The sequence below is a fragment of the Cinclus cinclus genome, chromosome 6 (assembly GCF_963662255.1).
Source record: "Cinclus cinclus chromosome 6, bCinCin1.1, whole genome shotgun sequence".
NCBI lineage: Eukaryota > Metazoa > Chordata > Aves > Passeriformes > Cinclidae > Cinclus > Cinclus cinclus.
In genome coordinates this window covers 50,982,632-51,008,447 of record NC_085051.1, presented here as the reverse complement: position 1 = coordinate 51,008,447, position 25,816 = coordinate 50,982,632, and the positions used below count along the sequence as shown (strand labels likewise).

Sequence of the window (25,816 nt, the reverse complement as noted above, 5' to 3'; positions counted from 1 at the left end):
ATTAAGTACTTACGAAGGAAGATGTTTCAAGCTACGGAGTGGTGGTACTGCACTCAGGAGTATATTGAGTGCTACTGATTTGAGGCCTAGATGGAAATGTCTCTCTGTAATCAGATACAGTATAACCAGAGGCAATAACAGTTACAGTTCCCAGTTGGTCCTCAAATCAATATTTACCACAGCTTAGTCTCAAATGTATGTTCAAGGTAACATAGTTCAGTCCCTAATGTATGTTCAAGGATGAAGTACTGACATCTTGCAATTCAATAAATGACTTTATGACAAAAGGAAGCAAATTTCTGTGTAAACCTAACACCATCACAGACACTGCTTAAGAAAATATAAGGTCAATTAGAACTAGACTGAATTAATTTTATTTCCTTCCAAAAAGAATAGACACTAATTTAACTGTATACAGAATTTAATTTAACTATAACTATACAAGTTTCAGTATATTGTCCTGTTCAAAAACTGCTTATATATAAAAGAAAAAATACTGCCAAAATTCTAACGCATACTTTACAATTAAATGTCCCAACTTTCTTTCTACCCCTAATAACCTCAGACTAGAGTTGCAGCATTCAGATTAACTGATGTATGGATGAAAATTCCCTTGGTCTTAAGTGCAGTTTCTTAATTACCCATGTTTTTTGCCACTACCACCAACACTGGACTCAAAAATAAGTTTTACAGTATTAGCAATGAAAACTTTGATGAACCTTTCAAGAACAGAATTCAGAAAAAGATTAACAACACTTTTTACTGCATTAAAATATTTTACATGCCTCTAAAAAATAACTTATGCATTTCTCTGCATGTTCTTCTGTTTATTAACCTGTCACATTTTACTATAGTATCTGCTAAGTTTTCTTTTAACACTTGAACAAATGAGAAGTAACCACTCTTAGTTAGACCATCAAAACTCAGCTCTATCTAGTTCTCTTAGAACTTCAAGTTCTTGTTTTGAAACAAAAGGTGCCCAGTAAGGTTCCAGGAATTTTTATCATTACACTCAAACAAGTTAGCCAAAAGAAGGAAGTTTCTTTTTTTTCCTGGTACGATCACACAAACCCTACTGTTCCTCCACTTTCTACTGTTACTGCATTTAAACCACCAACATTCCTTACCTTGACTATACAAAGGTGTCCATTTAGTTATTTCCTGTATTGTTTTACCGAGTTGCTGTCCAGGCACACAGAACTCTCCCCACTACACTGCCAAGTCTCTAAATCCACGGTTGCAGTTAATGGAAGTCTAGGTCACTCAAAACTAGAATTACAGTCAGCAATTCTGTTGAGATATACCACCTGATGTGGCATTAACTTAACTGCATCACAAATCACTGTAATTGAATGCAAAGTAAAGGAAACTTGAGTTTATTTAGCTTCCAATTTCTGGGAGGTCAAGAGGAACTAGAACTGCTCTGGACAACAAAAGAAAATTGACTGCGCTTACAGATCATTTTCTGCCAGATTCTTTCTTTAGGACCACTGTTTTATTGTTGTCCTTTCTATTACATGGGGGATATACATATTATCAGGTGTTAATAAACGGTCAGTGCCTGTACAATACATTCTACAACTGAGCACCACTTTCCGTAACTGAACAGGCAAAGAAATTACACTGAACATCAGCATCTGGCAGTATTTCTCCAAAAAAAGTGACTAAAATGGGTTTAAATTGATTAACACTATTAAATCACATCTAATATTTGATACTACATGATTTCATTACAGCTATACGATACAATTATACAAAATGTGTTAACATCAAAGAATACAACCAAAATTAAGATAGCAAACAAAACCTATATAACTTTTTTTTTCTTTACAGGAAAATACTTTTGAAGTATGCATGTAACTGCCCATTCTTTTAAAGAAAATCTACCGCAAGCAAGTTATCAACCTCCAGAAAATCACACATAGCATTACTACGCATATCCCCAAAAAGTGTACAATATGCACACTTGGAAAATACAAAATTAAAAAAAATTGTAAGCAACAGGTGAGCTTCATATTTATAAGAATGTGAAAAGAAGTCCAATTTTAGCACTGTTGTATAAAGAATTGTCTTTTCTGATGCAAGTTCATGAGCTGACCCGTCTGGTTGGGGCCACACTTTACAAAACACCGTGTTCTTGAAACAGGGTTACAGACCAAGGTGGAACATCTTAGCAACGTCACCTTAAAGTTTTCTGTGTGTTTTTTGTTTTGTTTTTTTTTTGCTTTTTATTTACTACTTATCAAAACACGTCCTTTAGGTTTGTAGGGTTCTTTTTTTAAAATTCTTTCCTAGAAACAATATACAAAGGGGAGGCGTATTTCTTTCCAATTGATTTTCCTGTAAGATGCTTTGAGTTCAAGAATGTTCTCAACTTTCACTGGTTGTTTTTGGCCTTAGCGTGTGTTAAGATGTGAGATTTCAGGTTGGTTGATTGCGCAAACTTCTTATTGCAGCCGTCAAACGGGCAAACGTAGGGCCTGTCACCAGTGTGAATTCGCACGTGCGTGCGTAAATTGAAGTCCAGTGAAAAACGCTTTCCACATCCTTCAAACGTACACTGGTGGGAGGAAAAGAAACACTCTGTTAGCTAGTGGAATTCATCTCCATCACAGATCAAAAAAACAATCTTCCTTAAGACTGCACAAGCACGAAGCCAGAGGCGGAAGATCGTTATTGGTGAAGCTGTGGGGATGCTCTGTGAACTGCACCAAGACTTGCAATACTTCAGTATATAGTATATATATAATTAGCATATCTATTTCCAAAGAGGGAAATAAATTACCTCCAGCTTGCAAGCAAGCACTTCCACTAAACACACATTCTCTGTGTGTGAAACTTGTGCCTACACTGCACGACAAAACTGAACAGGATTTCACATCAGAACTTCCCCCTCTGAGTGATGATTTGCAAAGATTTTCTCATTTTACCTGCTTTAAGATGGGCTTGATGTAAAAAGGACAGCACATTTAGTGTTAAAACACTTTTATTTGCCACACAGAACATTCAGTGTATGCATCCAATGAATGCCTGAAGACTGCAAATCAAGTCTCTGAAATAATTTTTTTTTAGAAAATAAAAAGCAACAAAAAACCCCACATATCTTAAGTGTGTTCTGAGAACACATATATGCTCAAGACAAAGAATAACTTCAAAGATTTATAGGGAGTTTTATAGGAAGAGGGCAGGGGACCTCTGGTGGCAGAAACCCACGTGACTCCATATAAAGGGAAAGAGATTCAGCGACTCCATCATTTTGTTGAAAACTAATTAACAATCCCTACTGAAAATCAGTACCCTGAGGGAACTGAGAAAACAGCCCCAAGTCTCAGCTGTCTGCAAATGCTAAACTGAAGAGATGAGGAGGAGAAAGAGACATTCTCCTACTTCTGTAATAACTGCCGGCCTCATTTTTAAACAGGGCAGCATTATATCGTATTTTGAAAGCTATCTCCCAAGTACATCCAATTTGCCAATTTCTAAGAGAAGTCCATGTAAATAATTAAATGATAGCCTAATTAATTTAAGGGAACTCCCAGTTTTTCAGGTGCCTCATCTGATTTTAAAAAAGCCCTAGTATGCCCAAGTCCTGTGGAAGCCAGGCTATAGCTACAGTCTCCAGTGTTCCCAGATTAAGTGGTGGCACTCATGCCTGCAGGTCACCAGTACCTGAAAGGGTTTCTCTCCGGTGTGAACTAGCTGATGCCGCTTTAGTTTCGAGCTCTCCACAAAGGCCTTGCCGCACTCTGCACATACGTGTACTCGAGGGCCATGAGTGTGCAGATGCTTCCTCATGGCAGAGTTGTCCCTGAACATCTTTGTGCAGCCCTTAAAAAGAACAGTGAAACTCAATTAGTAGATAAGCTAGTTCTCATAAAGAAGGTTTCATCTGCTACAGTACAAGCCGTTAAAAATGCTTTTATATCCTGAATACTTTCTTAAGAGCTGGCCCTGAAAAGAACACCCCTTCCATTTACTTTTAAAAAAGCAATACAAGAAAAGGAATAATTTGAAAAACTAAGGGAAAAAAAAAAAAACAAACAAACCTCAACCCAAGCCCAAACAAAAAATCCCAAACCCTTTCCTCACTCAGTATTTATGAGCCATGTGCAGTCAAATGAGTAATAGGACACCTTCATGGAAAAGATGCAGAAGCAAATGAATAAACCAAACGGGTTTCAGAATTAAAAACAAACACAAAACAAAAATCCAACCAAAATAAACAAAAGACAGAAGGAGAGTTTATGGACACCTATGGTACACTCTTCAAAGTGCTATATTCTGAGTGAACTACAGTACTCCAATATATTATATAGTCTCTAAGATACCACATATTGCTCCCTAGAACCAACTGGTATGTGCACCACCTCCCAACATTTGCCCTCTTTCTTTTCTGTCCTCCTCATTTCTGTGAGCAAATGGAGCGAGAGGGTTTCCAGCACACAGCAATTGCAGGAACTACCTTGTCCAAACTGGCAGCAGCAGACTTGACACCTTGAGACAGAGATTGCAACTGCTGCTGCAATTTAAACCTATAAAGTGATACTGGAGAGACAAATAAGATGGACTACAGCCTGAGTTAGTCCCAGCTCAACCCAAAAGCAGAAGACACGTTAACTCAGGTACAGAATCAAAAGTCTTAACCTGGGGGTCTACCCTGCACTGACAGAGGAATACCACTCTTGATTCCACAGTACGCTTAAACCAGCAGTGGCCCAGGGCTCTATGTCATCCCCAAGGTTCAAAATACCTCATAAAATCCTATTAATAATCATAAATCCTATTTGTACTACAAGCGATGCTGTAGTACAACCAATTTAACAAGAGTACCTAAAGGACCATTACATTGCTAATCTTAAATTCTGCAAGCTTAAACGTATGAAATACATTTAAATAAGTTTCGATTCTTACAAAAAGGGCACAATGTCACTTTCAGGAGCTCTCTCTTCAAGCACTAGATCCGCTTTGGGTAAGTTTGAAGTATTGTGCTACTATTTGTGGCACACAGCAGAACTGTGTGGGGCAAAGCAGTGTCGAGGTAAACAGACCATCGACATTTTTTTGCATTTATTTCAAAGTCCCTTCTTGCCTCTGAGAGCAGCAGGTACAGCTACAGTATTTTTCTTTCGTTAAAATGACAATAAATGCACAAAGCCTACAAACACTACAAGATAGAAAATGGAAGGACAGAACATTCCGCCCCCCCCCCCAGGTTAGATGAAGCTGAGGCTATGGAAAAGTAAATCAAATAAATGAAGGTAACATTCCTTGGTAAAAAGTAATTCTTCCTGTATCTCTGCATACTGTATTACAAAAAAATGTGACTTTTAGAATGTGGAGAATTGGAAATCAATCTAAGCACAAAGAGGAATTCAGAAAATTCCTTATACCATGGCTGTCAGAAAGTACCTTCTATTCATGCTCTCTAATGGATAACTCCAATAGCTATTGGATTATTTGCTTAGGCTCACACTTATCTAGACCAGAAGTCAGCAAGACTGTGTTTGTCTTTTTTTGTTACAGACTAAGTCAGCATAAAGAAGCACTACAAAAGCTGGATAATGCAGTAAAGCCCCAGCCTACCAATCTAGGTGACTGGCAACATTTATTCAAGACAGAAGCTTCCTTGCTACCAGTGGATCAAAATTATATCTCCAAGATGCCTGCCTCTCATGTTGATGCACTTTCCAGCTCTGTGCAATGTAAGTCAGTCTTCCAATAAAGCTGACTTTGGCATCTGCACCATGAATTGCTGATTCCTGATCTAGACTCCAAATCTGTCATAGTTTCCAAGCAGAGGATATATAGATCTTAGGAACGTACTTTGAACAGCTTTCAGAACATTCTGTCAAGTATGTATTCTTGGGTGTCGGGAAATCACAACAGTAAAACCAGCATGTTAGGGACTGTGCATCATGGTTACCAGAAGATTATGGATGCACTAACCTTAAGACAAGGAATGGGAATAATATATTATTCAGTGAAAGGTTTTAAAGGAATCCTCTAGAGAATGACAACTAAAATATATTTAATGGAGTGTATACTATTAACAGCAAGATATTTCAGTTATTCATTCTCAAGAGAAAACATCAATACAAAATTCTGATCTATAAATTATTATCTACTCAGAAATGGAGCACTTCACTTACTTTGTGAGGACAGGCTATCGTTCGTGGAGCATCGTCTTCTTTAATTTTTCTTGGTTTCATTCTTAAAGTTAAAAAAATACAACAAAATATTAGTAGAAACACAATAGTAGACTGCTCTTCTAAGTGCCTACATAATAAGCACATTTTATCCCCCAATATTACATGTGTCAGTGGCATTCACTCTGACATTTTCAAAACCTTCATAAAAATATTAACAGCATTTGGAATGCTCTGCTTTTCCAGAAGGACCTCTTAAATACAGAATAAGGCACTTAATACTATCTTCTTAATCCTCTGAATATGTGGAAACTGTGATTTTTTTCCCTGACATATGCTAATTGCAATCAGGAGGTTTTGTTTGAAAACTTCATTTTTTGTTGTGCCAGCACCCATGTGGCCTATTTAGCTTCACTTTCTCTTCATCCATGCAATAGGACATAAAGGAGTATAGGTTCCATCATTCTGCAGCATTTTCATCACACAAGACTTCTAAAGAAAACTCTACAGAAGCAGGGAAAGCAGAATCAGGCAAGTTGTGGAAGCGACACAATGTACACATCCATTTCAACCACAGAAATGGTAATTATTCTTACTTTAAGCTATTGTGTACACAGATTCCACTCCTGGCAACTGACAAGCAATCACAAATTTATTCCTGGTCACTGACAGGTATCTTCACCATTATTTTATGGGTGCCACTAATCTCCACTGCTACATAAGGAGCCCAGCTTGTATGCTTGTATGTGTGAGATCTATTTTACACACAGTAAGACTCTTTGGACAAAACAATCTTAGAACTGTGCCACAACAACCACCTGCCAGAAAGTCAGAAGAGACAGATATGATTCTGGGGAAGTGCACTGCACTTGCAGCTGTCTTTATTTCTCAAATCTGTGATGCTGTCTTCAAAAATTAAAAAGAAGAGGCTTATCTCCATGTAACTATAGTGGTAGGTGGGTGTAAATAAATTGATCCCTATACAGCTCATATTCCCTTAAGGTAAGCAATGGGATTTTGCACATTCCCAAACTTTACTGTGGAAGCAGAGTTAGTCTGTTCATGTGAGCTACTGAACTGCTTTTCCTGCAATACAGCAATACAGTCACAACTATGTGACCAGGTGGCTGTGTATCATATCTGTAAGTCAATCCACAGGTGGTGTGGTATATGCTAGTACAAACAGAATGAGTGTAGCTTGAAATTAACAAAACAATTGGAATTATCAGAATCAGTCGTAATGTTAAAAAGGAAAAGTGTCTGTTGCTATCCATCACAGTTTTAATATGCATGAGTTCTGTTTCTGGAAACTGATACAAAAGAACAAGGTTGGGGGAAGAGATTTCCAAGCAATGCATACATGTAATTTTTTACATCCTTTTTTATTAATTTATATGAGAATGGCTAAACAGCAACTCTTAAGAGTTGCTCAAAAACTCACTCAAAAACTCAAAAACTTCCCCAGGAGCTGTAAGGAAAATAAACTACAACGCCTCCATTCTGACCACAAAAGCATTTGGTTTTTGCAAGCAGAATCCAGACTTCTTTGGCACTGTCACACTCCTTCAGCTGAAATCTGCTTTCAGCTGTTTTCTTCACATGGACTGCTGAGAGAAGAGGGTGAACTAAGGCAAGAGCAGTGAAAAAACTCCCTCAGAAGTCCCAAAGACCCAGGAAAATCATCTTACAGCTACCAGTGGAGTGATATGTGATGGACAAGTCTCCTATGGCTCTGTCAGCTATCACTGGTCCCTCACTCTGAGTCCTTCCAGTACTGCAGATGTAGCACAGTTCAAGTGAACATCTACAGACTAAAGCACTTGACAGCCACTTCACAGACAACACTAAACCCCCAGGATTTAGAGGTTGCTTTTGTTCTTTTCTCAAAGTGGGCACTTGGGAAACCTTGCTTGCCTGAGCATCTCCAGACTACGCTTAGCTTAAAGAGCTAATCTGAAGAACACTAGAGTCTCCTGCAGGGCTACAAATATATTTACAGATATTAACAGTGACTTGTGAATGGGTGTAAGGTATTTGTGCTGACAAAGCTCCTCTTGTGCACCACACCAGCGACACAACTAAGATTTCATCAACTTAAGGGCAGAAACATTCTAAACACAGCAAAGGACATCAATTTCTGTACAACAGTTTCCTCATTATCTTAATTTTCATTGTAAATATTTCTTTCAAGACTACAGACCAACTCAGTTGACCTTACTGATTAGACTTAATTGATATAACACAACTATATACAGAATGGTTATGCTGTTTTTAATTTACACAGTCTCTTTGCATGAAGTATTAAAATACCTAACTCCTAACAAGTGATTGGGATTAGCTGACAGCACTCTCCAGTGAGGTTCCAAACTCAATAGTACTACAGGTACTGAGGCTGTAGGAAAACACACACACAAAAGCTGTCTTTACAGTACCCCTTACAGAAAGCCTTAAATTACCTTTAGCATGGGATTCTCCTTATTATGTTTCTGTGATTTTAAAAAAACAGGAAAAGGGAGAGATATGAGCATCTGTAGTTGTTAAAATGGTCACAGAAGAATGATTTGACAAGATGAGACATGAGAGAACAGTGTCATGATTTAATTCCATTAGAGAACATCCTTAGGAGACAAAGCTGGTGCCAAAAACACCTCCTTCTAATTCAATCAACCTGTTAAATGTTGACTGAGTCATCCCCCCCAGCCCCAAAATAATGAAGCAAAAAAAAATTCCTAGGTCTGAGATCTGTGTCCCTGACATGATCAGAATGTGTAAAACCACCATTGTTCCAAAGTCTTTATTGACCACCTGTAAAGAGAGTGACTAGACCAAGAGAACTGCTAACAAGAGATGTGGGAAATAGCTTTAATGGGTAGTGCCTATGTATTCATGCTTTGTGTTAAATCCTGTTCCTGATTCTTTTATCTTACCTCTGGTATTAAGTCAATCTTTGAGACAGAAATGCTGCAACAGTGTCATCTTTAACATGCTGTAAGGGAGCTTGAGGAAACAACTGCAAGTGAACTGGATGGGACATACTGCAGCATCACACATTTTTCAGTTCAGTGTCTGAGCAGCCATAGAACATGAAATGTCTATCCAAGACTTTTTAATGTTCAAGCTTTGTTTCTAAATTAGGCAGTATCAGCCCAGTAGTATACTTTAACATTTGGACACAAATGGCAGAAAAGTTCAGTTAAAAAATGAGCAATTTTACATCATCTCATTTTTCATGGAAGCACAACAAGTTAAGCCTAAAATGTGGAACAAGACCGTGCTTATGCACAGGGTTCCAGACATAACCAGGCTTATCAACAAAACAGTAACACACAATGCAAAAGAAGAGATGGCAAAAGGTGTCCAGGTCGTATCTCAGTGCCACAGGCAGGAGGAAGCTGCTGGGATCTTTGTACACCTGGATTAAAGGGCATGAATACCACAGGCACAGGTACAGTAGATCGTTGCATAAAAAAATTATCATCGCATCATCTTGCTCACAAAGCTGCAGAAGCCACATGGAAAATCCCTCAAAAAATTTAAACACTGACATATTCAATGTACTATAGAAAAATATTTTGGTCTTACTTCAAAATTAACTTTCTGCAAAAGGAGACCAGACTAGAATCTGTGCTGTTGATCTTAATTACACTGGTGCAGGTAGCTCTTGCTGGTGGCGGCTAGACTTTTGGCTCCCACCCAGTAGAGCATCTCTACCAGCTCCATCCAAGTTTTCTTAGCCTGAAACATTAACCAAAAACAAAACTCTAACAAATATCACTATTTAACACAACTACAGAAACACACATTAATACCAGAGTAGAACTTCAGAAACAATTGCCTTTGCAGAAAGTCAATTTACATGGCAAGACCAAAATTTTCATTTCTGCTGTGAAAATCAGGAAGGGTACCCTTTGGATCAAGTCACTGGGACACTGCAATTAAAGGCTGGGTCTTAACTTGCACTGGGGCAGTGGAGGGAGGGAATGGGTGACAGCAGAGAAAGCAGGAATGTGTGCAATCCAACAGCTTTACAGAATGAACTGCATAAAAACACATTCCCTTATCCATGCCTAAGGAAGACTGGGTGAAATCACAGGTACTAAACCACTCAGTTTCTCAAAATAAAGCAAGCAATATTGTCACTGTGTGTTATCTTAAAGTTAAATCTAACTAGCTCCTTTCATCTACACAGCTGAACTGAGAGTACTTCACCCTAAGAGAACCTAGATTCCCCACCCCATCAAACTCCATAACCTATAGACTTGTCAACTGATGCAATTTTAAGAGTCAGCCATAGAAATAGTATTAAAGCTGGGAAGAAATGAAATACAATTCAAATAATGGTGTAGAATTTCTGCCTTGCTCCACAATCTCCCCTTTTCTGACACTGCTAAAAAGTTGTGTGTTCTCAGCTCCTTTCTGCTCCCTCTGCTCATAAAGGAACCTCAACAGCTTTACTCCCTCTCAGGCAACTCCTTTAACACATCCCAGAGTGTTAGTCATCACTCTGATGACCAGCAATGATATTCACCTGCACTGACAGCCTCCCCCCCTCCACCTCCCCAGGAACACTCAGATGTGGAAGAAATTCTCTCTCAGCTGTGTTACTGGCACTGCTGGTGTTCCTCTCACTCTGCCATTCCCCTTGTGCTGCCCTGCTGAGCAGAACCAACTTGAGAGTCACAGTCCTGTGCTACTGCAAGAGTTTATTTGTGCTGAACAAACTCCTGGAACTGGCTAGACTGGCTTTTGCATAAACAAGATGAAAGGGGAGTGGCACAAGGTGTCCTAGGAATCTGTCTACATACAACCCAAGAACAGCCAGTATCTTGCCTGCTTCAGTCACAGTTAGGAAGAAAATTGCCATAGGAAGTTTTTGCACTCCACAATTCTGGCAAAAAATTATTACTAGATTTGTTGCAGTTATGAGGAATATCATGTGTAAACAGGGACAGTGACATCTGCAGTGTGGCACAGAGCAGGAGATCTACCACCCCCTCACCAAAGAATACTGGGTAAATTGTGACTTTACTGCCCCTTAAGCTTTTCTGTAACAAGAACAAAACCAATACAAAAGCATACAGCTTATAAAGAGGCCTAAGTCACAAATCTGGATGACCAGAAGGCTTTGTCACTTCTAGGAAGGGTGTCCAATTTCAAACTCTAATGCAGTTTCCTCTACTTTGTTTTCTATAGGTTTGGAAAGTGGATAGAAAGGAAGGCCAGTCCCCACAATGTCTCTCCTTGAAAAAAGATACCAAGATCAGCAGAAAATAAAACCACAAAGAATAAAGTTTTTACCACCAGGACCCATTTCCCAGCTACAGGATATTCCTTCTTATTTCTTTGTTTTACCAATGTCTGTGTTCTGCTGTCTTCAGCCAGTTCAGTAACATATTTGGAGGACAAGAAGGAGGGAGGGGGGCAACCAGGGATATCCTTTTTTTTTGCTCTGAGGGAATTTTCCATATGCACATTCTAGAAAAATCCCCACTTCCTAAGTTTTCACTATGAAGCAGCTATGATTTTTTTCAGCTACCTACTGAGCTGTCATCAATTTTGATATGGATGAAGCATTTTACTCCACTTAAAGGGATTTCCAGTTTCCCAGTCAAAGGTATCAAATGAAAACATGGTAATTTATTAGGTTTTGTCCTTCAGAGTAGATCATTCACAATTAACATTTCACACTCTGATATGATTGCCCAAGAGAATTCCACCTTTTTCTTTTTTAATGCATTTTTAAAGCATGCTAGAGAAAATTCAAGACTCCTAAAACAGAATAAAGTAATCTGTAAAAAGTGATAAACTGCCAGCCAGGTGTAACTTATGGTCATTTGTTTGTGCATTACTGAACATGTTGATGCTCTGACACAGCCTATTTATTCACAATGTTTTCAATGGAATCACAGAATGCATAAAAGCTTTTCCAGGAAAAACTGTCAGAGTTCCAGTTAAAGGATTCAGATTCCTGCTACATGACTCAATGACATAAGCTCTAAACCAGGCAGTGAAAGACAACTGCATGGCAAGAGACACTGCAACCACTCACTCTGTGAGAGCCACCAAGCACTGAGCGCCACTGCAGATGCTCAATTACTACAGTTCTGAATTCTTTTTTTTAAAGGACTGCAGAGCTACAAACACCTTCAGACATCAGGTTTGTCCATGCATTACCTTTCACTAACTAGATCATGATCAGAATACCAGAATCTTGCTCAAAATCTACTACCACTTGAATTCAAGCTTTGTCTGTTTAAGCTTAACCTCAGAACTTTGCGCCTAATAATCAATGCGAGTATTTAAAATCAACTTCTCCTTAATCCAAATAAGCTGCATTTGTTATAAAGAGTGGATCTAGCCTGGTTCAGAGGAGGTAATTTCTACAAATGTACAATGAGATTCCTTCCTACTTTAATGAAAACCAAAAAGCAACCCTATATAACTTTCTCTCAACTACACACAATGCACTTAGCATAAAATTTTACTAGCCAGTTCACACTTCCTTATATGTGGACTGCCACAATTCTTTTTTCACATAACCTAAATACAAATTTGCAATTCAAAATGTTATAGCACATGAAGCTACTTAAGTTTAGAAGCAATTTTCAACTTCATGTGCTGCTAAAAGTTTTCAGAATACAGCTGAGAATTTTGAACTTCTGAACTGTAAAGCAATGAGCAATGTTTGACAATTTCAGAGAACTTTATACTAAACAAACACATTCTTTCAGCATGAAAAACTGTACTCCTTGAACCTCCAAAGCCAATTCCAGCCATGTAAGCCCATTTTTTTCTTCCAGCTTGCAAAGTTCCAAGTGATACTGCACACAGCAAGGTCAACAAGACAACTGAACGGCAGTCTGCAGATATCAGTACTTGAATCCATCTTATTAGCTAAGGAGCCCCTTCAACACACTTCAGTGCAAGAGAACAAGACCTTAACAAGAAATATTCAAATTCTAACACACCCATACTCTTCAGTCTAAGAATAAACAAACACAATCATTTAAGATACAACATACAACTGTAAGGCAAGAGTAAAAGTTTGACAGTCATCGATTCTGACCAGGAATTCAAATAACCTTTCTTAGAAAACGCATTAAATTCTCATATATCTACAATTAAGTTATGAGAACAATTTTCCCCAGGTTTTGAGCAACTTGGGGATATTACTAAAGGTGATATCCATGCAAGGTGCTTCCTGTACTATCATGCATTTATATTCTGACTGAAATGGATTACATTTTATCTGCTGTGAGAGACGTAATTCTACACATAAAACTGAATCTTTCCACCACCTCCTACAAATTCTATCTCTGGAACTTAGAACATTCTACTAAAAATATAGAAAAGTAATAATTTTAAAATATTGCCAGCAGCCACTATTTTCTTAATAGAAACCTAACTAAAACATTTTACAATATTCAGAAATATGCAGGCACATCTGATAGAAGCAGCCTGGTCATTTCAAGAAGCCCAAATCCTGACAACCATTTCAAGTATTCACCTCAATCTGAAGAAAAACAATATTTGGTATTTGCATGGAGAATACCCAGTGGAAAACTACTTCCTAACAAAAGACATCTACTCAGTACTTCAGTGTCTAATAGAACCAGAGGTTTTAGCACATTTTAATGGAATGGAGAACACCACTCTAAACACACAAGTGAAAATCTGTAAAGAACAGCTTAGAACTGGAACACTAGGTACACTTAAACATTTGTTTTCAGAAAAAATTGTATGAACTCCTCAGCAGATCTCAGAGAGAAGTACAGTAACTTTAATAAATTTTAGTAAAACACAAAAGAAGAGTATCAATAGCTAGGACCACTCATCACTTCAGATAGAGTCCTGTTTTCAGCTGTTTGTGATGTGCTTTTATACATTTCAAGATCAGACAGCCTGAAGGAGGAAGCAAGCCCTGCAGAACTATTTTACTAGGAGCCTTCAAAACTCATACTTCAATGGCTTTACACAAAGTAATTGTGGGATGAGGCTGTGCTGTTACTTCTCCAGCACAAACACACTACAGAGTAACAGCATGAAACTTGTAAAAAGCAGCAAGATCAAAAAGGTGCAACAGGAGTAAATGCACACGCTCAATGTCCAGATCCAGCTAACCAAGAAGCCAGACCAGAACTTGTATCAACAGCTCCGGGCACCTAGCAACTGGAAAAAGGTACACTCTCTCTGCTAGGTAGTAAGGATAACAACATCTGACTGTTCATCTGCTCTGAGTGTCACAACTGTGCACCCGAGCTCTGAAGAAGAGCTAGCTGCTAAAGAAATGAAAAAGAATGTGGCTTTACACACGTTTTTTTTGCTTTCCGTTTGGGAAAATGTGGCAGTAGCAGCCGCTGACAGCCAGCAGCCGCGCTCAGACGCAGCGCCGGCTCAGGCTGCCCCCGCACCGAGCGCGGTACAGGGGCACAGGGGCACAGGGGAACAGGGGCACAGGGGAACAGGGGCACAGGGGAACAGGGGCACAGGGGAACAGGGGCACAGGGGCAGCGCAGCAGAGCCAGCCCCAGGGCGCCACTCGAGCGGCCCCTCCGCTGGCCTCGCGCTTGCCCTCTGGTGGCCACGGGCTGCCCCGAGCACCGGGCTCCAGAGCCGGGCCCGGCGCACGCTTCACTGCGCCTGCCCCGCTTCAAGGCACTCCGCAACCACTGGGAAGTAAAAGTCACCTTGTCACTCAGGTCAGCCTTTTGATACGTAAACGAGCGACAGTTCTGACTCACCGGAGAACACCCAAGCAGTATAGTTACCGACTGTGAAACTGCAATTATCAGCGGCACTTGAAAGTGCAGAACGCCCGATTTAAGATCTTGTGCTTAAGAAGTGGGTGAAAAAGAACAGGAAGCCAACTAAATCCTGTAGCCTTGCTATTTTGTACTGAACAATCAGAACGCAGCATTTCACTTACTGGATCCTTTGGTGCTCAAGAATTTAAGGCTACTCACATGAAAGAAATATTCTGTCATGTAAAATCACAGAACCGCTGGGCTTGGAAAGGACCTCTAGAGACCAACTAGTCCAATCCCCAAGGCAGGTTTACCTAAAGCAATGAGTGATGCAGTCTATCAATGTATTTAGGTCCTGTCTTACCTGATGGAACTAAGGATTAACTTACCTAATGGAAGACACCAAAGAATTCACGGCTGAATATAAAATCCTGTTATTTTAGCTCAGAACAGAGTAGCTGATGCTGTGTTAAGTCCCTTGTTTTAGAAGATAATTAAATGGAATAATAAGCCATACTAAATATACCTTTTGCCTAACAATTTCATAATCAAGCCAGTGAAAAGAACACAATTTTAAAATTCCTTTCTTCCTACTTACCTAGCAAATTCAGCCAGCTGCTTGGGGTCTGAGAGGTCAATGCCAGGTATTCCACCAGGAGGAAGTTTCTTCCCTGTCATGTACTCTGAATAATCTGGAGGAGAATTCTCTCCAATGATCTGCTCTTCCACCACTGTTTCATGATCAATATCCTTTTTATCATCTGAAAAACACAAAACACTGAATTCAATACATACTAGAGATTAAAACAGAGTACAATTTATTAGGCTACATCTCAGTACAAATTCACTACTGCTGCACATTTAAAAGAATACACTGCATTTTCAGACTTCCACGCTAATTGTAAAGAGCAAAAAGACACCCATACAGTTACAGCCTGAAGAATACAGAAAGAATACAGTGAGTGAGGAAAACAAGCAGAAATTGCCTATCTACTTTAAACACAAGCAAATACAGAAATTAATAGAACGATCCTGTGAATGTTGGCTGCACTTGAAAGATAATGTACTTTTCCTGAAACAATGCCTAAATATTTAATTCCCTTGACCTCTCCGGGACTAATCTTCACTATACCCATGCTGATCCTCAGCAGCAGTCCCTAATTTTGTAAGCCTATCAGAAGAGCAGCAGACACTTACCCTAAGATGTCAGGACTACTGATCTTTACTTCAGAGTCTTCAGACTTCCCTGACGTCCAACAGAAGTGTCACAGAGACAAGAAATTTAAAAATAACTGCTGATGGGCTTCAGCACCTGCCTGTAAACCCAAGTTTTTCTAATGCCTGCAGACAGATCTCAAAGTAAGCAAATAACTCAACTGTGCATCTCTCTCCAGAGGGGGCTTCTTCCTTCTGTGACAAAGCCCAACCTAAACTCTTTCCCACTCTACTATGCAAACAGCAGACTGGGATTATTCAAAGCTTTGATCTTCAAGCCAGTTAAGATAGTTCTGTTTTCTCTGCTCTAGAGCTCCTCCTATGAATTTGTGCTCAAGGACTGCAGTGAAATCAAATGGAAGACCTGGTGTTGCTGTCCACTCACATTCATACCTTAGAAAACACTATACCATGCATTCTATCTCCTATTGCTATTTTATAACAGAAACTGAGAGACACAAAAATGAGAGAGAACACTAACATTAGTCTATGCTACTCACTGCAGTGTTCACAGCAGCAGAAAGGAAGACACAGCACCTACTCTGTTTTCCACCCTCAAATACACCTGGGACAACAGATGTATATACGGCTGTAACTATTCAGCTCAATGTAATAGAACTTGACAGTATTTCTCCTACTATGTGTATGGGGAGCAGATTCTGGAAATTGTTTTATACACAAGAGGCTATACAAAAATAACAGGAAGTTTTACTTTACAGATATTGTTTAAGCACTGGAAACACAAGGTGGTAGGACAAAAACAATATTTCAGCAATTAAAAAAAAAGATAGGAAAAAATAAGGCAGAAAACAAAACACAAAATGTTTTGGGATTTTTTTCCCTAAACAGAAACACAGCAAATAACATTAGTCATTACTCAGTATCTTAGGCTAGGAAAGAGAGAACAAGACAAGCAAATAAAAGAAATATACCACACACAGATTTCTATTCAATTTGTAATGCCTGCTTTTAATGTTTGCCACCGAGCTATTTCTAGAAATGTTACTGCTAGTTTGAGGTTTAATCTGATCTACCAGATCAAATAGCAGTTCATGTATATTCCATGGTGAAAGAGGAAAACAGACTCCAACGCTGCAAAGACAGAAGTTTAAATAAGAAAATACTATCTGTAGCATTAAATTCAAAATAAACTACAAAACTGACTATTGATCTTTTTAGTTGTCCACTCACCACACACTTTCAGTCCCTACCAGCGCTTTAAAAAAGCAATTGGATTTGCCTTAAGCAAGGATTTTATGTTGTGTTACAGCAGCTTCAGTAGTTACAAATTAAAGTCAATAAGCCTCTAGATTGCCAACAATTTTTTCTTTCTAACAGAAGCTTGAAAAAAAGTTATGTAGGAATGCCTACACTGGGAGAAAAGACCGGGAGCTCAGAATGGCACAGAATTTTTGCAAAACTAAAAGTGACACCTTCTCCATGCTGTAGACTAGAATTAGATGAGCAACCCTCAGTGTGGCCATTTCAACAACTACCCAGAAAGTGCAGTTTGACTGTTTGATGACATTCTTAACAAAGACAAGCTTCCATTTCCTGCCTCACAGCAGATGCATGAGTCAACTGGGAAATTCTGTATACATTCCAAAAGACCTTTCCTTCCCTAGAGTAAAGGTTTCCTATTCCACAGTGCTTTCTTACTATTTGAGGACCTAACTGAAACCAGCCTTCAGTGGCTTTACTTCCCAAAAGCCTGCCAATAGAAGTCAATTCCACAGCTATTTAATTCCAGAGACCACTGGATCAAAACACAAAAAAATATAAACATATTGCCTGGATAGAGCAAAACGTAAGAGAAGCGATTGTTTTATATATTAACAGTTATATGAAAATAAAAGACCACGACATTTTCCTATAACAAAAAATGCACCTCTACTGCAACACACACCTCCACTTCCCAAAAACAAATTTGAACCAGAATAATAAAAAACAAAAACAGTTACCTTGAAGTGTTACATCAGGCTAATATTTCTGAAAAAGTAGCAGCACACTTCAGTAGCTCTTTAGCATCGTGAACATCCTGTGACATTATCAGGTCATTGGGAAAACAAAATGAAAATACACAGAAGAAACCTCCCCCACTTCTTTGGAGGAAGTCTGGAAACAGAAAAACTTTACCAATGTCCTCTATGCACAACTTTACTTTATTTGTGATGGCCTACCAACCTAGACTAGGCAGCTCAAAGTCTGGAGGGTAAAGTACAAGAAAAGTTTCACTTCGGCTGAACTGATCATTCTTGCTGCAAACTGGACAAGTTAACTGTTAATTGTTTTTTGCATTCAAGCAAGCCCCGATGCCCACTACAGGAAAATCAATTCCCCTTTCTCCTCTCAGGAAGCATCAGAGAATCAAACACACTGCATCCAAAGCAAAGCAAAACACAGACACAACCCTGAAATCACAGTGACACCTCTGGATGCCACCCATGGAAGTCAAGTAGGAACAGAACCATGGAGCCAGTCAGGAAAAGGAAATTAACTATCATATATACTATCTGATCTACTTTGTTTTGTGCCTTAAAACCACCTGAGAATATAGCAGAACAAATAAAAGTAATGTGGCTGAAGCACTATTCTTATAGATTCAACAGAGCTTTCTGTAATGAACTTGGAACCCAACTTTAATGGCCTCCCCCTACATCCCTCTATGCCAACTTACATTAAGGCAGATACTTAGTCTAAACAGGGTTGTTCTATGCACTACTTTAGGACATAGCCTAACATATCTTCACGTCCACCTGCACATCTCTCACTGCCCCCTAAACATGGGCAATACACATATTGAACCAGATCAGTGAAAGCTCAGTGTTTAGCCAGTTGTGTCTTTTGACTACTGGTGAAACAATCTGAAGTTCTAAGAGGACCAAGCCCAAGCACTGAATGAAGTAGGAAGAAGTTAAGGTTACTGGGATAGAACTAGTAACTCCATGCAACAAACCAATAACAAAACATGGTAGCATCTGCTTCCCAAGACTTTAATGATTACATTTTGCTCCTATTACCACACTTTCTCCATTTCTTACAGCCCTTCTGCTATACAGAAAATCCACCCACCTTGAAATTCCATTATTTTGTGCATTCCTTGAGCAGCAGCTAACAACTCTGGAACTCCCCAGTTTACCAAGATGACCCTCTTAACTCTCAACCCAAAAAGCTCCTCAGTTATTCTTGATTTTATCATATTTCACTTTTAAATTGACAAATCTCTGAGCCATCCTCCTCCTCCAGTACTGAGCAGGGAGAACGCATTGTTGGGGAACTCGGGAGACACACCTGGTAGCAAAGCAATGACACCTGATCCTACAGCTTCCTCCTCAAATTAAAAGACATTCTACTCAGCCACTAAAAGGACGAACAATATTTAAGCTTAAAGTATGATCACAATTAAACACATTTGCTTTTAGGAACAACTGAAAAGCAATTACAGGATAAAGGATGTAGTCGGCAGCTGTGCAGTACCAAGGCACTGTGGCAACAGCTTGGTTATTGCTACCACATTGCAATCTCCTCAGGCAAATTAGTTCATTGGTCATGTTTGGAAGCAAAGAACTGTAATTAGCTTGTTAAATAATACAGTTATTTAGCAGACACTTCTGAATGATAAAATTTCATTTTGCACACTATGTCATTTTTTAACCTAAACGGCTGCTAGGTTACTTTTCCCTCTGACGTGCCTTGCACACAGATGGAAAACAGGTTCTTCTTTCCCTTGTCACCCATCTCTTATTTCACACCACTGAGACATGAACTGACAAAACCAGTGCACATATCAATAGTCATCATCTGACTTCAGCATTTATGAGACTGTGCCGAAGCACTATGACCTTCTGAATGGTCAACACAGGAGTGACTTGAGCACCCCAGGGAAGGATCCAACGGCAAGTTAGAGGATTGTAGTCTGAAGGTGGGCTAAAAAGCAAATTAACTGAGTTATTTTAGACCGTGAACCACTTTCAAAACTGAAAATACATTTAAAACAAACGCAGAGAACAGTCTACCTTATCCCTGGAAAAAATGTCAGGGCAGATTCAATACTTACAGGAGGAGCCTATATCATTGTCTTAATCAGAGTCAGAAATAGATTGTCTTCTTAGTATTTTAAACCAGAGAATCACTTTCTGCCTCCATTATAACAAACTTTATAGGAAGCTCATTACCTATCTGCCATTGCAAAGCATTTCAGCCATCCTTGATACAGGCCCACAACTGAACTGACTCATCTATCATTTTTATTACATAAGACAACTGGTCAGACAGCAGATGGTTATTTTTCTTACCCCTGCAACCTGATGAAGTAAAATGAAAACCTCTCTATTTTCTGAGACATTGAAAGTTTAAGAGATTTTGAAGAACCTTCTAGAATCCAAATATGAACTCCCCAAGCTTCCAAATAAGGGTCCACAGCACACGTTTCTTGTATTATAAAAAATAATTTCCAAACCATACATGTAACTTCTGTATCTCTTTCTTTCCCATGTAGGGATGGGACACTTGAGCAGTTTAACATCTGTGGGCAACGGGTTGTGCTACTTCAGCCCTTAGCTTGCAGTCTATGCTAACAATAATAGTTTAAGCCAACACCTATTTCAGGTTTGAAAGTCTGACAGAGTCATTACCTAGAAGATGTAGTTAACTAATCAATTTTTTCGCCTTCAAAACTTAAGCCCCAATTGCTTGAAATTTCCAACATTTGGTGCAACCAGCATTTAAGCACCACCTTCCCAAATGTTCGGGCATGCAAGAGTAAGTTTTGCAAGCACCATCTGACAAAGTAATTTCTCCTGGTCCTTCCCCTCCCCCTTCACTATTGTGCACCCATAGTGGAAAAACTCACTAAGGACAAAGATTAAAGCTGAATGCAGCAAAGGTACAAAGTGGAAATAAATTCCACTTGATAAGAATAACTTTTCTAGTACAAACTGGGGTGTCTCACTTGGAGAGCCCCATTAACTATATGCAATTTTCTGATATATATATATTTGATATAAAGTAAACACACCATAGGAACATAATTGAACTGTCCACCATGTACCCTCCTTCAATCCTTTAAGAAATACACCTTCTTACTTCCATGAACATATGAAGAGAAATAAATAATTGTATTCTGAAGAACTGAAAAATTGATCTGATCTAAAACAAGGCACTCCTGAGTCAAACTAAACACTTCAATCATGGGACACAGTTTGGTATCACAATAGATACCAAGGTGATAAGAGAAGTTATGGTCAGTCTAACTTGTTGCCAACAACAGTACTGCAATTTCTAAGTAACCACATAACAAGACAAGGATTAAGTAGTCCCCTTTAGTCATATTGCTATATATTTCACGGATTATTTCTACACGTTCCAAGAAGTGCTACAAGACATGTTATAATCATTTATGGGAAAACATTTTTGGTTGGTTAAATTTGGTACCACCCCTGTACAAGCCAATATAGTACCACCACCAAACAGCAGCAACAAGGAATTAATTCACATTGTCGGCCCACGGTGTGGTGAGCAAAGCGTCCTTTTTCCCAATTCAAAATCCCATACAATGTAGGGCTCATTGTTTTATCTTGATGCATGGCCTTATTTATCTCTTGTCTTTTGACTGACTTTTCACTTAGCTTTTAAAACGGTCAACTGAATCAGTGTGCAAGCAAATCCTTAATTATTTCAAGATAAAGATTCACACCTACTGTATTTCTTCAAAATAAAGTAGTTTGATTATTTAGGGAATCTTTAGAAGTACCCTTTTGCAAGCCACTGATTCTAGATTTTCATGGTATTGATTTAGTTTGATCTTTAGGGGGAGTGGTATTACTCAGATTGGGCGGTGTTTCTGGGTTTGGGTGTGTATCCCTCTGTTTTGTTTCTTTTTCAATTTCTCTGGTAACAATTCAGCCTCTAAATTTCAGGGGAAAAAAGCAAAAAAGGCAAAATAGAAAAAAAAAAAGGCAAGAAAAAATTCCCCAGCATTTGACCACATCAGACCCCTTCTGCAACATTAAATAAGCTGTATATAAAGGATAAGTCTCTCCTATATTCTCGATAGAACTTCATGACACTCAACTGAGCACATCATTACCAAGGCTGTTTGTAGCTGAGGGGTGGTGTCTGTATGGGCAAAGGGAGGGGAGGTCCAACTTTTTCCCTATATATTTGATTTTGCTTTTGGAAGGGCATTTTTTGGCAAGTCAAGTGAGACTAGGTATTCTTTCTTCTTCTGCGTCATGGATACAATTGAGTTAAATGTAGCAATGCAATTCAATGTCCAGTAAATTATACCTGGGTATCATTCTGACTAAGCTTGCATGGTCATGCTCCTGAACAAGAAAACCACCAAAATCAATATGGTTACCCCTGATGTAAAAGCTGTGTATGTGGGAAGAGAAGCAAATTTATTGATTATACACATGCTTCACTTTGGCCAAGTAATAATCAGCACGCAGTCCTAAGGAAGCATCCTATCAGGCACTCTGAATTTCTGAGTGCAAATGCATGCTAGAAATTGTCAATTGATCTCAGCGAGGTCCTGTATCCTGCCAGCTCATGAGTCATACAGCCACTTGCATTCAGCTACCTCCAGCAGCTTCCACAAGCCAGCAGACTACATCAGTTTCTATTATCTTTTATCTTTCTTAGATGATCAGTTGTAAGAAAACTACTAGCAAGGAAATTTATTCAGTTTCATACAGTGATGCAGAAGCACACAGTACACCATCCTACCAAGCACTACCAAAATACCTAATACTACCAAATAGTATTTGGGAACCTCTTCATCAAGAAGCAAAGAGCTAAGATCAAACTCACTGGGCTGTCAACTGACATGCCAATAGTGCCAGACTCTCTGTGAAACTTGCTAAAGTAGTCACCTGTATTTAAAAAAAGAGTAAAAATCCATACCACTGTGCCTTCTATCTTCTCGTGCAGGAGAACTCAGCTGTCCAATACATCTTCCCTTCCAATACATCACTGCCTTTTCTAACAACTTCTGGTCATTTGCAAACATCACAAAGTGCAAACGTTTTCGACTACATCAAGAGTGTCTCTATTTTACTAGACTCTTCCTAAACAAATCCAAAGAAAAATTATTATATGCAAGACAGATTACCAACTTACTATATACCAAAGGCACCCACCAATTTAAGTATTACATGAACTGTATTATTTGACCTCTTTTTTTCACATTTATGTAACTTATGGACAGAGCTCTGACTACAGAGCATTGCTACCGGCAACACATTTTTGTAAAAAGTTAAAAAAAAAATAAAATGGGCAGGGCAAGTGCACGTCAGCGTTATTCCAAGTCCCATAGATTCTAAAACACCTTCACAAGATTTTACTGCCTTTAAAAGTCTCCCCCCCCCACACACACACACACCAAAAAAAAGTCCTCAAAAGACAGAGACTCTCCCTGTGCCTACTTCAAAAGCTTATTTAAAGCTTCAGACCTAGTCGAGGAAAAGCCCGACGGCTTCCGAGCGTCAGCCAGGAATTGCCCCTTTCCTCGCCGCGGCTCCCAAGGACGGAGGTCAGCTCCGGAGCCGCCCCTCCGGCTGCCACCCCCGGCGCCCCTCGGGCTCTGAACGGCCGGTTGTTTGCGGCCGCCCCCTGCGAGCCGGCGGGAGGCGCGGGCAGCACCGCGGGGGCGAAGAGCGGCTTCCCCTGGCCGGCACCGTGGGCTCCGGGCGGGGAGGCCCCACCCACCGCCCGCCCGGCCATCGCGGCGGGCCGCGGCCCGGCGGCCCCCGGGCGAGCTGTACACGGTATTTCGGGGTTCGCCGTCCGCGGGCCGGGGAGCCGCGGGGTCGGGGCGGGCGGGTCTCCGCCCGCCCATCGCGGTCACGGCCCGGCGCACACGCTTCGACCGCGGGGAGGGAGCGACGGGAGCGGAACGGCAGGCGGGGAGCCAGGGAGGGGCGGCGGGACGGGACACGGGGGAGAAGGAGGACAGAGGGCGGCGGCGGCAGCGGCCGGGGGAGGGGAGGGCGGGCGAGGGGCAGGCGCGGAGCGGGCCCCGTGGGGAGAGGCGGCGGGGCGGGGACGGGGGGAGCGCGGGGAGGTTCGCCCCGCACCCCGCCTCCCCCTGCTGCAGAAACTACGCCATTGCGGCCTGGCCCGGGAGCCGGCGGCGCTGCCGCCCGCCCGCCCGCGCACCCCCCGCCGCCGCCATCTTGGCGGCCGCCGCCATGTTTGCCTCCTTCCCCCCGCCGCGGCCGGGCAGGAGCGGCGGCGGCAGCGCAGACCCCGCCATCTTTTCGGGGAGCCGCCATACTTGCCCTGGCGATGAACATGGCGGCGCCCATCGCACACATCAAAACATGGCCTCCCTTCAAAACAAAACTGTCCCGACCGTACCGCGCGGCCGCCGGCGGGGCCCGCGGCCCAGGGAGGGAGGGGTCCGGCGCGCACTTACCCGAGGCCCACATGGTGACCGAGAACTCCCCCTCCAGGGTCTTGATCTGCACCTGCTTCTGCTCCCATTTCCTGCCGCCGCCGCCCTCGGCCCCGCCGCCGCCTCCCCCGCTCAGGTAACTCTTCTTGCTGCTCTTCTTGCCGCTGCCGCCCTTCTTAACGCGGCCTCCTCCGCCGGCCGAGGAGGAGCCGCCGCCTCCGCTCTTGCTGCCAGCGGCGGCCACGGTGACCAGGGTCTGCTCGATGTACTCGTCCTCCCCGGCGGGGGCCGGCACCGGGATGAGGATCTGGTCCTCGAACCCGTCGTCGGCCCGCAGTCCGTCCGAGTCGTCTCCCCCCACCACCTCCTCGCGGGTTTGCACCAGAATCACCTCCTGGTGGTGGTGGTGCAGGTGGAGCTGTCCCCCGCCGCCGCCGGCCGCGCCGCCGCCCGCCCCGCTGGGGTCCCCGTCCGACACCAGCGGCTGCAGCGCGATCATGGGCTGATGGTGGTGGTAGTGATGGGGCGGGTGGTGCGGGCCGCACTCTTCGCAGCACTCGTCCTCCTCCTCCTCCTCCTCGTCCTCCTCGCCGCCCACCACAGTGGTCTCAATGGTCTCCACCGGGATGGTCTCCACCTCGATCTCGTGGAGCTCCACGATCTCGGCCGGCATCTCCGAGCCGTCCGTGGCGATGTACAGGGTGTCTCCCGAGGCCATGGCGGAGCGAGGGGAGGGAGAGAGAGCTCCGCGAGTGGCGAGGGGGCTCCGGTCCGCTCCCCTCGGCGGATCGTGGGGCTCGGGCTCCTTTCGCCTGCCCTCCTTCTCCTCCTCCTCCCCCTTCCACACAAACACCAGCGCCTCGCAGCCAGCGACAGGCAGGGAGGGAGGAGGGAGGAGGGAGGGAGGCAGCACCGCCAAATCCCGGCCGCGCTCCCTCGCGAGACTTCCGCCGCTGCCGCCGAGGCGAACCCCAGCCCCGGAGGCCGCTGCCGCCGGACTCGGCCCCCCGCCGCCAGACGGCCAATGGCAGCGCCCGCCGCGCCCAGACAAGAGAGGCAGCCAACGGGGACGCGCCGTGCCGCCGCGCCCCGGCCCCCCGGCCCTCGTCGCCCTATCACGGAGCGCTGCGAGCGCGGGGCGTACCTCCCCGCACGGAGCAGCCAATTGGCTCGCGGCCCTGTCTCAGCCCCGCGCGGTAGCGCCGCCCCGGCTCCGCCGCCCGCGCGGGCCCCACCGCTCCGTGCGCGCTCGGCGGGGCTGGCCGGGCCGTGCCGCCAGGGGGCGCTGTGGCCGCGCGGCCGTTAACGGGCGG

The 25,816-nt window shown here is 42.1% G+C and overlaps 1 protein-coding gene across 1 annotated transcript; it reads right to left on the bottom strand.

Moving 5' to 3' along the window:
• Nucleotides 1-693: 693 nt before the first annotated feature.
• Nucleotides 694-25,404, bottom strand: YY1 (YY1 transcription factor). Its single transcript, XM_062495583.1, has 5 exons — nt 24,525-25,404; nt 15,489-15,651; nt 6,150-6,210; nt 3,670-3,828; nt 694-2,560 (listed from the first exon to the last, which is right to left on the bottom strand). Exons 1-5 carry the CDS (start codon nt 25,219-25,221, stop codon nt 2,378-2,380), a joined length of 1,263 nt encoding a protein of 420 aa, XP_062351567.1. The 5' UTR covers nt 25,222-25,404; the 3' UTR covers nt 694-2,377.
• Nucleotides 25,405-25,816: the final 412 nt, after the last annotated feature.

What these genes read in the sequence shown, in the direction of transcription:
- YY1 (XM_062495583.1), bottom strand. Translation starts at nt 25,221, where the DNA reads ATGGCCTCGGGAGACACCCTGTACATCGCCACGGACGGCTCGGAGATG. An exon ending in CAGCTGGCTGAATTTGCTAG is followed by an intron (nt 6,211 to 15,488) that starts GTAAGTAGGAAG and finishes TTTAACTTTAAG; the next exon opens with AATGAAACCAAGAAAAATTA. An exon ending in CCGGAGAGAAACCCTTTCAG is followed by an intron (nt 2,561 to 3,669) that starts GTACTGGTGACC and finishes TCCTCCCACCAG; the next exon opens with TGTACGTTTGAAGGATGTGG.